Source organism: Vulpes vulpes, chromosome 12 (assembly GCF_048418805.1).
Source record: "Vulpes vulpes isolate BD-2025 chromosome 12, VulVul3, whole genome shotgun sequence".
NCBI classification, from domain to species: Eukaryota; Metazoa; Chordata; class Mammalia; order Carnivora; family Canidae; genus Vulpes; species Vulpes vulpes.
Window position 1 is genome coordinate 17575246 of NC_132791.1, and position 13620 is coordinate 17588865.

At 39.1% G+C, this 13620-nt stretch overlaps 1 protein-coding gene across 1 annotated transcript in view; it reads right to left on the reverse strand.

The window, feature by feature from the left end:
• STX17 (syntaxin 17) overlaps positions 1-11041 on the reverse strand; it is a 66276-nt gene extending 55235 nt beyond the window's left edge. The window contains exons 1-2 of the mRNA XM_072727859.1: positions 10987-11041; positions 3129-3314 (exon numbers count right to left, since the gene is read on the reverse strand). Of these exons, the coding sequence (XP_072583960.1) occupies positions 3129-3251 (123 nt within the window). The 5' untranslated portion in view covers positions 3252-3314; positions 10987-11041. The remainder of the gene's footprint in view (positions 1-3128; positions 3315-10986) is intronic.
• Positions 11042-13620: the final 2579 nt, after the last annotated feature.

The window sequence follows — 13620 nt, forward strand, 5'->3', positions numbered from 1 at the left end:
GCAGGTAACAAGACCCCATCTACCTCCTGCTACACACACAAATACCTTCCAATTAGCACTCTTAAATATCAACAGCTAGCCAAGGAATGCCCATAATACTGCAGGCTGACACAAAGAAGAAAAGGAGGGAAAAAGGGGAGTGCGGGGGCAGAGAGAAAGAAATAAATTTGAAAGGGAAGAAAGAATAAAGACACTCAGGGAAAAGAGACAAAGAAGTAGATAAAAACTTTAAAAATAATAATAAAACCACCAGAGAGATGCTATGATACTGCATCCATGAAACAAGAACAGGAGGATTCTCTTTAAGAGAAAAAAAAAAAAAGAGAAAAGAACAGAAAGAAAAAAGAACAAAAATATGATCTCCATTATTTTATCTTAGCTGGAATGTGGATGTAATAGCTGAAGTTGGAGCTGCTATTTTACATGCAAGATAGAAACAAGTTGAGGATCAGAGAGCAAGATAAAAAGAGCCTGGGTCTTTAATGACTGCTGAGCTGCCACTGCAGCCCGGGAGTGCCTCTGTAACTATGAGAGATTAAAAATAAAAGCAAAAACAAAAAAAGTCTATCTGATTTAATACACTATTTTGGGGTTTTCTGCGACTTGTACTGTAGCGATATACTAACACAGTACATGCAACACAGTAGGTTTTCTCCTAACCCTACAATAACAAAGAAAATTACGCTCCAAGCATATGATCTTGTTTCTATTAACTACGCTTAAGCCTATCTTCTGTTAGCCCAGAAAACTGAATGCTAACACTTCAAATTTCAGCACTGCATTCTAATCAAGTCTATCATGTATAATAAAATGTAATGCTGAAGGACCTATGGAATACAGTTCCAGGTGTCCATAGCACACTACTCTCATTGTTTTCAGATGTTGCAGAATCACTCCCCTAAGGCTTACCTTCAATTTCCCTTCAGCATGACTTTCTTCTTTTAAATTCACATTGGATGACTGACGGCTAACATAATAAATATTTTATCTTTCTACACCCTTCCCTCAGGAAGAATATGGCTTTTTTTAAAAGTGAGGCACTGTCAAACACCTGGAGTCCAAACCTAAGTTCTTAACTCTTTTGTCCACAGTGAACACAGCAACTTTTAAATATGCTTACATTGCCACAAACTACTAAAATATGCTATTCAATCTTATATACATAAAAAGTCACTTTCATGGTAAAACTAGAAATCCTAGAGAAAGTATAACAACCAAGAATATGGAATAAAACATAGATCAACATGAGCACGTTAGCTTCAGATATCATCTATATTGTAAATTATAATTATTCTGACATTGTCTAAAAATTTCACATTAAGTAAAAATTTCACAAAATGCTCAAAGAAAATGTTATGGCAGTGAAAGATCAACATAACTGGAATAATTTTCTTATGGCACAACTAATCAAATCAATAATAAGTCCTTTCCTACCCCACCTGCCTTGTTCCCAGGGTTCTGACTTTTCCACTGATGCCTGACCAGGTGGTACATGTGGCTATGATCTGAGGCTATGACTGCAGGCACTTTCATACAGAAGAAGTATAAGAAAAAGGAAATCTAAGACACGCTGAACCTCAAAGGTAATATAAGGCAATAAAGGAAAGACATGGTCTTAATAGATTGTAGTCCACCTATGTCTGGCTTTCAGAATCAATTCAACTGCCAAATTCTAGTCTTCTTTGTAACTGAGCTTTGATACGAGCTCAGTCTTTAAAACACACCTTATCAATCTGCCACCCAGATATGATCAACCAAGTAAACAACTCAATTTCTGTATCATTATAGTGCTAAAAGAACAAGCCCTCCTCATTAATAATCAAAGCACAGAGCCCTGTAATTTGTTTCTGCTCATGACAAGAATAACCAGTTTAACAGAAAACTCCTCCACCCTAAAAAGTCACAGTACTTATTGTTTACAAATAAAGAAAAACTTAAGAGATGACAAAATAGCAATCTTAAATTCTAGATAGCTTCATATTTGCATTAAAATTTTCATCTTAATACTCTTGGCACTTATTTTCTGTACTTTTAAAAAAAATTTTATTTATTTGAGAGACAGCAAGAGAGCACACAGGCAGCAGGGAGGGATAGAGGGAGAAGCAGACTCCCCGCCAAGCAGGGAGCCCAATGCGGGGCTCAATCCTAGGACCCTGAGATCATGACCTGAGCCAAATGCAGACGCTTAACCAACTAAGCCACCCAGGTGACCTATTTTCTATATATTTTTTAAAAGACTTAAATATTAGGAAGACAGATGGTATGTACCGGGGAAAAAGAAGCTGACATTCTTAGTTGTATATCACCTCACTCAAGTGAGGGTGATAAATACTGTTTATACTAAAGGCTTAATGAGCATTTCCACCCCACCCCCACCACAAAAAAATAATGGAAGGCCATACAGCTTAAAATTTATACTGGGGGAGGTCTCTCTGAAGGAGCAAATCCCACTGACCTGTCCTACAGCAAATAAAAAATATAATCTGCCGCATCAATGCTCAGTACCCAGTAAACCTGATGTTCCCGTGAATGCCGCACCTGTTCCACCAGATGCTGGGAGTCCAGGTTCTATGCAACCTTCACCATGGTCCATAAGACTAGCTCTTCCCTCTACCTGTTTTCTAAATGGACCCCTAGGTGGTTATTTCCCAATTTGGGGCTTTCCTCAAAGGGAAGAAGTCAATTTGGGAAATTCCCTCATATCGCGTGATGATTTATCTTTTCACTCCAAGTGCACCTGAAGAAAACAGGAGTTACTGATGGACACTGAAGTTCAAAAGCCTTGCCATGGGGTGAATGAAATTAAGGCAGGTCCCTTTGCCAAAGTTCACTGCCTTCACATTATGGTGCATTATCAAACAATCTGTATGCTAATTATTAACTGCCTAATATGTCAGTATGTACAATCTAAAAGGTATAGTTCCTATTCTTACATCCCTCCCTAAAAAAAGGAATATGAGGTGTATTTGTAAAATAAAACCCAGATGAAAAGAATGAATGTTGCTAAATCAATAGGAGATAGATGTTTTAGCAAAGCCTCTTATTTAATATTCTAAGTTTAGCTGAAATACATAAGTATAAATCAGAATTTGTAACTGTTTCTTGTGGTAGAAAATGAAAAAACTCACCTTCTCAATATTTATCTGGTGTTTTCTTAGCCTCTCCAAGTCTGTTGGTATTACTATCTTAATGAATTTCTGGATAGCTGGTTCAAGACGGCGTAATTTCACTTTTTCTTCATCTTCAGACATCCTAAAAAAATGTTGGGTCACTTCTACTGGCAGCAACTGTCTTCTATACTCAGATAGAAAAACCTAAGGGAAATATTTAAGAATGTTTTTAATCAGTTGCTGTTATTTTTAAAAACCAACAATTAGATAATTTTATAACTTATTCTAAATATATATATTTCAACTTAATTCTGGACTTGAATGACTTAAGAAACATTTTGAAACTTTCTTTCTACAGATGTATACACAATCTAAAATGTTTAAAAAAATAAAAAATAAAATGTTTAGAAAACATGAAAAAGAGGATAAAATAAAATCAATCACCTCCTCACCTGTAGCTAACTATTCTTTCCATTCTGATGTATGTCTTTCCAGGTTTTTCTCAAAATAAGAATGCATACACTTAAATACCTTTTTAAAATTTTTAAATGATGAGCTTACTGTCCAGGTTTTCATTTCCCAATGTATCTTGGACAATGACTAATCTTTTTTAAAAAGACAGCAAATAGCAAAATAAGAAAACATTTCATTCTTAACATTTCTGCTTGTGTAAACTCCATTTCTAACCTCATAATGTAATACTTCATAATTATATACTTCAAATATAACATCATATGCAACTCTTCTCACTGACATCCTTTAAACTGCCTCTTCCCTTTCTTACAAAGTGATTATTTGCATCGTCAACAACCAATACAAATAACCAGTGACAGAGCTGGAATAAGAACTCAGGGTTCCTGGGAGTGCAATCAAATGCGCTTTCGAATTCACCAACAATTTTCTAGCAGTGTTCCAGAATGTCCAAGGGTATGCCTCTGGGGCCAGGAGAGGTGAGGGTGGAGAGTAGCAAGCAAGCAGTCTCCAGGACCCCATGCCTGCTTCAGTTGGAGAAAATTTACTTCTATCTATTTCATAAATCTGAACTTGTTAGATTTTACATCAATAAAGGGCTTCACTGCCTAACAAAGCTTGAAAACCACTATTATGCAACCTTGCTTTCTCGCCATCTCGTTAGCCCACAACCTCTCCTATATTTAAACAATTTTTTTGACATGTCAATCCAATAGGTTATGGTATCTTAAACCAGGATCCATTCAGAGGTTTGCAAATATACTTTATGGAGTCCTGAATCTTTATGAATAATTGTGAATGTATTCTTGAGTTATTTCAGAGGACAGTCCATTGCTTTTATGATATGAAAAATAGAAAAGAGATCATTGCAGAACCATAAGGAACTGTAACTCTAACTAATGTTTCTTTCTTTCAACTGAAAATCTTTAAGTGTTGGTTATACATATCTCATCAACTTAGTAACTTGGTCTTTATGTTTAAGCTTGAAAGCAAAAAAGGGTAATCTCCACACACCAAAAATAAAAAGAGTTCAACAGCTACACTATTGAGTAGGAACTGGATACACATGGAGAAGTCATTGCCAAGAGTCCACAAACCCAGCAAAACAGGAAAATTCATAGCTAATGGACTAGAGATAAAAATCTAAAAAGAAAATTAAAATAGGTAAGTTAAAAACATTCAAAGATATAAAGGAAGGAATAGAATCCTTTTAAAAATTAGATAGTACTATGAAATAGTAGCAGGCTAATCTGAAAAATCGAGTACAAATTTGAGAAAAACCTCAAAAATAGGTTAAACAATAAACTGTAACTGAAGGGAGAATTATTGATTGGAAGATATCAGTCAGAATACAGAGGAATAAAGAGATGGAAAACATAAAAGATAAAGTGAGAAGCTCAATAACAAATAGGAGTCCCATAAGGGAAGAATAAAGAAAGTGGTGAAAAGGCATTATTCAAAGTGAACATGCTGAGAATTAAGATGCAAGACCTCAAACTGAAAATGCACATAAGCCTCAAGTAGCATAAATTAAAAAAAAAAAAATTACCAACACATGGAAGCGAAACTGCAGAATGTGAAGGGCAAACAAAAAAAAATCTTTAAAAAAGAAAACCAGAGATAAACTAAAGCAACAAAAGCAGCAAACTTTTCATCACAGATATCAAAAGACAGGAATATCCTCAAAGTGCTGAGGGAGTTGGTATATGCCCCAGTAAATTATTATTCAGAAGTGAACACAAAATAATTTTTAGACATACAGAGTTTATAACCAAGGCCCCTCATTAAAAGAACTACTAAAAGGCACACTTTAGCAAAATCTAAAGGAGATGAATGCCAAGGAGCTATGAATATAATATAATATAATATACTGTTACTGGGTGGATAAATGAATGAAAGAATTTATTTTGAATATTCTGATTAAGTATAATAAAAATCTTTACATGTAAATTATTATTTTTCTATAATATATTTTTATAGCAGCATAGTGGTATTTTACATAGATGCTCCATAATTTAACTAATCATCTTTTGCTGACTGCTTAGGTTGTTCCCAATTTTCCACTATTATAAACTATGCTAAAGTGTAATTTTTATACATAAATCCATATAACCATCTATGATGTTTCTTCAAAATAAATAATTAGAAATTGAATAGGTACACACATTTTTTATGGCTTTTGAGACCAAGTGTCCCAAAAGGCTGTACCTGTTTACATTCCCTGTTTACATTCCTGTTTACATTCACTAGCAACATATCAAAATATCCAAATATCCATATTCCCACCAATACATAGTACTATATTCTCCTTAAACTTTCAAAAATGGTGTCTCATTGTTTTATTTTGCATTCCTTAAATTACTGGTGGCATTGATTTATTAGCCATTTGCTTTCTTCTTACGAATTGCCTGCTGGTGCTATATCTATTTTACTACAGGGGATGTCTTTTTCTTATTATATTCAACATATAATAGACTCATAAATTACCGATTGTCTCACAATGTTCTCAGTTTATCACATTGCTTGTATTTTTTTTCTGTCATGCAGATTATATACTATATGAAGATACCTTTTTATCCACCACCATTCCTTTTTTTTTTTTTTTTAACAATACTGGTTCTCAAAAGGTGCTGATGGAACTAAAATATTTCTTCACATGTCCCTTCTTCACTATTACTAATCCCATCACTCTAACAGTGCAATGCACAGCACCTTACAAGTGTCTTAATTGGCCTCCCTTTAAACTCTTTCCCCTCTCCAATTGTTCCTCACAGATTACCACCAATTAATATTCCTAGAATACCAATTGCAACGTTCTCCTCTGAACAAAAACTTCCAAGAATTCCCTATTATTTGAACAAGAAAATATAATGTTCAATCTAAGTATTATCACCCAATTTCTACTTTGAGCTTTGCTATGATGCTCCCTCTGTTTAGATGCCCTTTTATATCCCATCTGCCTCTAAAATTTATGTACCATTTTATATACAACTCTAATGATTCTCCTTTCTCCTCCACTAATCAGGTTATAGTATATGTAACAAACCCCGATTATTGGATGTTTGACTTGACACTGTTTCCTTATGCTACGATGACAGATTTTTTCCAGTTCCAGAAGTGATATTTCTAGGTCAGAGTTACGCATGATTCTGCTCTTCAGCTTTCTATCCAAGGAAAACTAACCGCCTCATAAAGACCATCTATCAGGGAAGACATTCCACCCCAGGAACCTCCCAACATACATTTCCAATTCTTGTTCTCCTTTTGGCCGGTATTTTTTTTCTCTTCTCCATCATTTCCATTTTTTATAAATTACAACAAAATGTCTACAGAAACTAAAATGAGAACATATTGTTCAAATAATTGCTTAAGTCATGATGTTACTGGGATACCTGGGTGGCTCAGCGGTTTGGTGCCTGCCTTCAGCCCAGAGCGTGATCCTGGAGACCCAGGATCAAGTCCCACATCGGGCTCCCTGCATGGAGCCTGCTTCTCTCTCTCTCTCTCTCTCTCTCTTTCTCTGTATCTCTTGTGAATAAATAAATCACATCTTTAAAAAAAGTCATGATGTTACTGAAATGGAAAGTTGTCCAGCAGTGGCTCCAATCATAATAGCACAAATATGGTTTGTAAGTTGTTAAAGAATAATCCAACATTCAAGACATAGTTTTAAAATAAAATTGAAGGGATCCCTGGGTGGCGCAGCGGTTTGGCGCCTGCCTTTGGCCCAGGGCGCGATCCTGGAGACCCGGGATCGAATCCCACGTCGGGCTCCCGGTGCACGGAGCCTGCTTCTCCCTCTGCCTGTGTCTCTGCCTCTCTCTCTCTCTCTGTGTGTGACTATCATAAATAGTAAATAAAAATTAAAAAAATAAAATAAAATAAAATAAAATTGAACAAGTAAATGTATTTCACCATTTCTCGATTTTTCAAAAAACTGGAACATATTTCTGATAATTAAATGACAAAAATAAAAAATACATTTATATTAACTTCACAACTGTGTAAAATATGCTTATGAAAAAGACAAAACATAGAAAAATGCCTAATTTTCCAAAGTTTTGTAGAGTTGATTTCTTTGTAACATTTTTTTAAGTGTAATGAAATATTTGGGGCGATAGTTGTTTTATATCATGACAGTGGTGGTAGATACACAATTATATGCATTTGTCAAAACTCATGGAATTGCACATTACAAAGAATGAATTTTTGAAAATTAAAAAACAAAAAATGTGGAGGAATACAAAATGGAACACAAACCATAAGAAAGGAAACTATATTATCCATGAATAGCATAACCGCACTGAGAGTAGAAGAAGAAAATAACCTAAGTAACTCTGGAAAACACTATTCTAACTGGATACTACAAGGTTAAAGACCATAAGAACTATATACGATTCTACTATGTTCTAATTAGAAAATTTATTTTTTATAGGAATATGTGTTAGAAATCCTGAAAATCCTTTATGTGTATACCAGGATTGAACAAATAAGAGAATATTTTGTAGAGCATGAAAGTCAGATTTCTGTCAAAGAAAGAAGTAACAATTAAGAGGCCTGGGTAGAATGAACCCTGTGGTTTAGGTTTACAAATGGAACTCTCAGAATGAATTTTTGTTTTTTTAAAAATATATATACTCAGATGTGAGTACATATACACACTTAAATACAAAAACAAATCTTTGTGTATCCATGGAATATGTGGATATATATGTATATAGCTAAGAAACATATTTACAAATAAACATAAGAACGATATAAATAAAATATAATACTTAATATTTCATAATTACATAAGTAATAAATAGAATATTTTATTTATATATAAAGGAAAAATACTTATAAAAATAAAATATATATTTACATATATTCCTAGCTGTTTTCTGCGAAGAACCACAAACAATAATATTCTAGTAGCAACGAGCACACCAAGTGCCCTGATCTTGGTGTTTAAATACCACTCTCCAAAAGAGGAAATCACGGAGAAGTGGGTGATCCAGGACTGGGGCAGAGAAAATGCAAGATAAACGTGGAACATCTTATGGTGCCAGAAAGTAAGGAAGTTCTCAAAGAGTGATGGAAGCCTGTCAAAAGGAAGCAACCTGAAAAAACTCCCAAGGGCCAAGGCTGGAACAACTTGAGACACGAATAAATAACAAAAATAACCAAAAAGTAAAATAAATGAGTTCATACTTATATAAAAAAATAACTGACTAAACAAATGGAAAGGGGCAAGTCTTCCTTACAGAACTCCAATTAATAAAAGAAGGAATGGGGACGCCTGGGTGGCTCAGCGGTTGAGTGCCTGCCTTTGGCTCAGGGCGTGATCCCGGGATCTGGGATTGAGTCCCACATTAGGCTCCCTGCCTGGAGCCTGCTTCTCCCTCTGCCTGTGTCTCTGCTTCTCTCTCTCTCTGTGTCTCTTGTTAATAAATAAATAAAATCTTAAATAAAAAAATAAAAGAAGGAATGAGGGGAAACAAAAAATCACCATTAGAACATAATAGTAATCATCGCTGAAGGCAAGATCCACCAATGGATGGTAAAATCAGCAACTGAAAGTTTGAGGAGAAACAACATATTTGCATAGTTTAGAAACTCAAGATATCCATTCATTTCAAGGGGAAAGCAGTAAATTTACATTAGAGAATCCTGGCAGACACCACGTCAACCAAGTGATCAACAGTAATACCAAAAGCAGTGTGTCATAACATGAACCCTTCGTGGGATGGACTGAGAAGGGTATATCCACTTCTGTGGTATCAACAAAAATGCATAACTTTAAAAATGCATAACTTTAATTGTAAGAAAATAGCAGACAAGGGGCAGCCCGGGGTGGCTCAGCGGTTTAGCTCTGCCGTCAGCCCAGGGCCTGATCCTGGAGACCCGGGATCGAGTCCCACATTGGGTTCCCTGCATGGAGCCTGCTTCTCCTTCTGCCTCTCTCTCTCTCTCTCTGTCTCATGAATAAGTAAATAAAATCTTAAAAAAAAAAAAAAAAAAAAAAGAGAAAATACCAGACAAAACATAACTGAGGGACACTCTGCTAAATAATTGACCAGGATTCTTCAAAAGCGTTAAGGTTAGGAAAGACTTAAGACTAAAGAGCCATGCCAATTAAATGCAATGTGGGATGTTATACTGGATCCTGAAATGGGGGGGGGGGGGGGGGAGGACATTAGTATAAAAAAGTCAGGAAATCTGAGAAAAAGGTAGCAATTTGGTCACTAGAATTGTACCAACGAGGGGCGCCTGGGTGGCTCAGAGTCTGCCTTTGACTCAGGTTGTGATCCTGGTGTCCTGGGATCAAATCCGGCGGGAGCCTTGCTATTTCCCTCTGCCTAAGTCTGTGTGTCTCTCATGAATAAATAAAATCTTTAAAAAAAAAAAAAATTGTACCAATGATACTTTATAATTTTTTAATGATTGTACTTATGGTTATATAAGGTGTTAACATTAAAGGGGGCTGCAGAGACCTTTGTTACTTTTGCCACCTCTCTGTAACTGGAAAATCATTTCAAAAATAAAAAGGCTCTCTAGGAAGGTCTGATGTTTCACCGGAAGCGGGTCACTTAGGAGACCTGCACTAACACTCGCGCGGGCCTGCGGGGCAGACCCTTTTCGGGGCTTGCGACTACTATCATCAGCTGGGTACCATGACTACTCCTGTTTCCCGTGAGGAAAAAGTACTGGGGGGGGGGGGGGTACTACATGATTTGGACTATTTAATGTATAAGTTAAAAAGCCCCATTTCTCAGAAAAAGTCCCCAAGTGCCAGCGACCTTCGGCCTCCCCCAAAGCGACGAGCGGCCGCCTCCCAGCGCAGGGATCCCACACGGGCCCCAGGCAGGCCTCCCCGGGCTCCTGACCCGGGCACTCTGGGAGGCAAGGTCACGGCCCCTGCTGCTCCCTGGGTCTCCCGCCTGCGCCCTCCCAGGCCGGGCTTATCGAGGGGGCAGCTGCGGGAGCTTCCAGAAGCACCGACCTCCGGCTCCGGCCCCGGCTCCGGGTCCTCCGCCCCTCGCGGGCCCCCGAGCCCCACGGCGCCCCCCCCCCCCCGCCCCAACCAGAGAACGGATGCGCGGGCGGCCTGGGACCACGCCCCCGGGCGACCCGGGCGACCCCGACGCCCCCGGGCCCAGCCTGCGCCGCGGGCACGGCAGCTGCAGGAACTTTCGCACCCCGCGACCCCGGGAGGCCGCCTCCCCACACCGGCTTCGCAAAGAGCTTCCAGAAACGAAACCGGCGCTTCGGGGAGCCGGGAGGAGCCTCCCAAGCGCTGGCACGCGGGACCTGAGGCCGGGCTTCCCCAGGGGGCGCCTCTGCGGCGCGCGGGCTCAGCGCCCAGCCCTCAAAGCCCGTCCGGGCCTGACGCCCCCGAGGCGGCCTCCCGCAAACCCCTTACCTCCCGCCGGGGCGCTCGAGGCCGCTGGGTGTGCACGGCGCAAGCGCGGGCGCGGCGGGGCGGGGCGTCGCCAGGGGGCGGGGCGTCGCGAGGGGCGGGGCGGTCCGGGCCACGCCCCTTCCCGGCCCGCAGGAGCCCTGCCGGGTGGGGCAGCCGACGCAGTGACGGCTGCCGGAGGTGGGGAGGGTTTAAGAAAGTGGGCTTGGCGTCTGTTTGCGGGGTTGCAGCCCTGGAGCCAGGAGGAAAGAGACCGACGATCACCTCTTAGGTCTGCTTGTTGTCTTTTCAGTAGGACGTAATTCACACACGCATGGCTTTCTACATTTTTGCAAAGTTTGCTGTCTGTTTGCCTGTTTATTTTTTTTATTTTTTAAGATTTTATTTATTTATTCAGGAGAGACACAGAGACAAAAGGAGGCAGGGACACAGGCAGAGGGAGAAGCAGGCTCCATGCAGGGAGCCTGACGTGGGGCTCGATCCCGGGTCTCCAGGATCAGGCCCTGGGCTGAAGGCCATGCTAAACCGCTGAGCCACCCGGGCTGCCCCGTTTTCCTGTTTAAACAGGAATTTTATGGGCAGGCAGGCCATGCATTCTGAGCTTTTTACACATGCAGAAACTGAAACTCCGAAAGGTTGTGCCTTCTCTCATTCACCCCCCCCCCCCAAAAAAAAAACCTCGTGAGATGGACAGGACGCAAGTCTTAACAACTGGTAACAGGTGCAGAAATTGAAGCTCAGATGAGTTGTGATTTTCCTTCCCATCAAAGCCGGGGGAGACCATGCTACTGTCCTTATCCCAATTTTATAGATCGTGACGCTGAGGTTAAACAAAGAGTTTTAAGTGAGTCACTCAGTTCAGCTACTTAGTGACAGAGCTGGGAACTCCACTGGGTTTCCTAATTTCCCTCTCAAGCTCTTCCAGTTACCAGCTGCTACCAATGACCAAGCAGATGGTTGGCTTTGAAGCTCTGTCCGGGTCCTATGACCTAACTTCCAGACCCAGCCTTTCTTATGTGTTTGTGAATGTTCAGATGACCTGTCTAGAATGTGTCCCCTGACACTATTATCCTCAGACAGTCATCAGGATGTTCAGGCCACAGCTCAGGAAACTCAGGTCTTAAGGTCTCCCAAGTGAGTGGGAGAAGAGGTGGAGATTATAGACAGAAGAAAATTAGGGGCCTGTGAGAAAGCCTTGATAGGCAATTTCTAACCTAAAGAAAAACAAAACAAATCTAAGCAACTTGGAGATCCTTTGTGGGTGTAATGAAGGTTGTTTGTTTGTTTGTTTTATTCTGGGAATAAAAGGATTTGGAATTTTTAATTTTAATAAGAGAAATATTAAAGTATTAAGCCATGCCATGGGAAAATGTTTTTCATGCAAGGGTCACTTAAGCAAGATCTTTTGAAATGAAGGTCATTCAAAATAAGTTCTAAAAACCTGAGGGACTCAACCACTGTAGGGAGACGTGGCACTCAAGGACTCTATATTTGAACCTAGCCTTCTGGACTGTTATATGTATGTTTGCTATAACTGAGGTGTGTCAAGGTAGCAGGATAAAGCTTTTTAATCTAAGAGTTTGTTAGCTTGATTTATAATCTCTAAATATTTAAACATACAGTGTGTGGAACTCTTTGTGTTCATGCCTGGGAGCCCTGAAGTTGTCAGGGCAGGCCTACTGCTACTAGCCAACATTTCCCCCAAGTCCTAACTGACACAGGAAAGAAAAACAAAATAAAACAGTAAATATATATATACATTTATATGAAAGAAAAAGGTAAAAAAAATCTTTTGAGATACTAGAATTGCTTACTTGGAACATCCACAGGAATGAATTGAATTGAAACAAAGCTTAATAAGGTAGCTAAAGAAATAGCTTTCCTAAATTTCCAATTTTAAAATGTAGCAGGGAAAAGACCACATTCAAAAATAGTAGAATCAAGTTTGTGTTTATAAGGAATTACAGGACCTATTTGAAGAATTAAGAATAATACCTATATGGAGTGAGGGCAGAGGGAAGGATTATAAAGGGGCATGTGGAAACTTTGGGGGTGATGGATATATTCATTATCTTTATTGTGGTACTAGTTGCTTGGGTTTATACATATATCAAATTGTACATATTACCAAATTGTACACTTATTTTTAATACATTTTTTACAAGATTTATTTGAAAGAAAGAGTGCTCACACAAGCAGGGGAGGAACAGAGGGAGAGGGAGAGAATCTCAGGACTCCCTGCTGAGTGTGGAGCTCAATCCCATGACCCTGAGATCAAAACCTGAGCTGAAACCAAGAGTTGGTCACTTAACCAACTGAGTCACCCAGGAGCCCCCAAATCATACACTTTAAATCAGAGTATATGCGTTGATTGAATCAGTCATATCTGAATAAAGCTGTTTCTTGAGAAAACATATATATTATTATTTGCTTAGAACCTAGCACAGTTCTTGGAACATGAAAACATTTTGAAAACTAAGAAAATAATATACACTCACTATATGAATTAAGAAATATTTTTTTTAGTATCACCAAGCAAGTATGTGGAGAACCTGACAATCAAATTTAGATTTGGCACAGTAACATACACTTCTGAGGTTAGCTTCCCAGCCCAGTCCTTCTTTGGGAACTGACTCT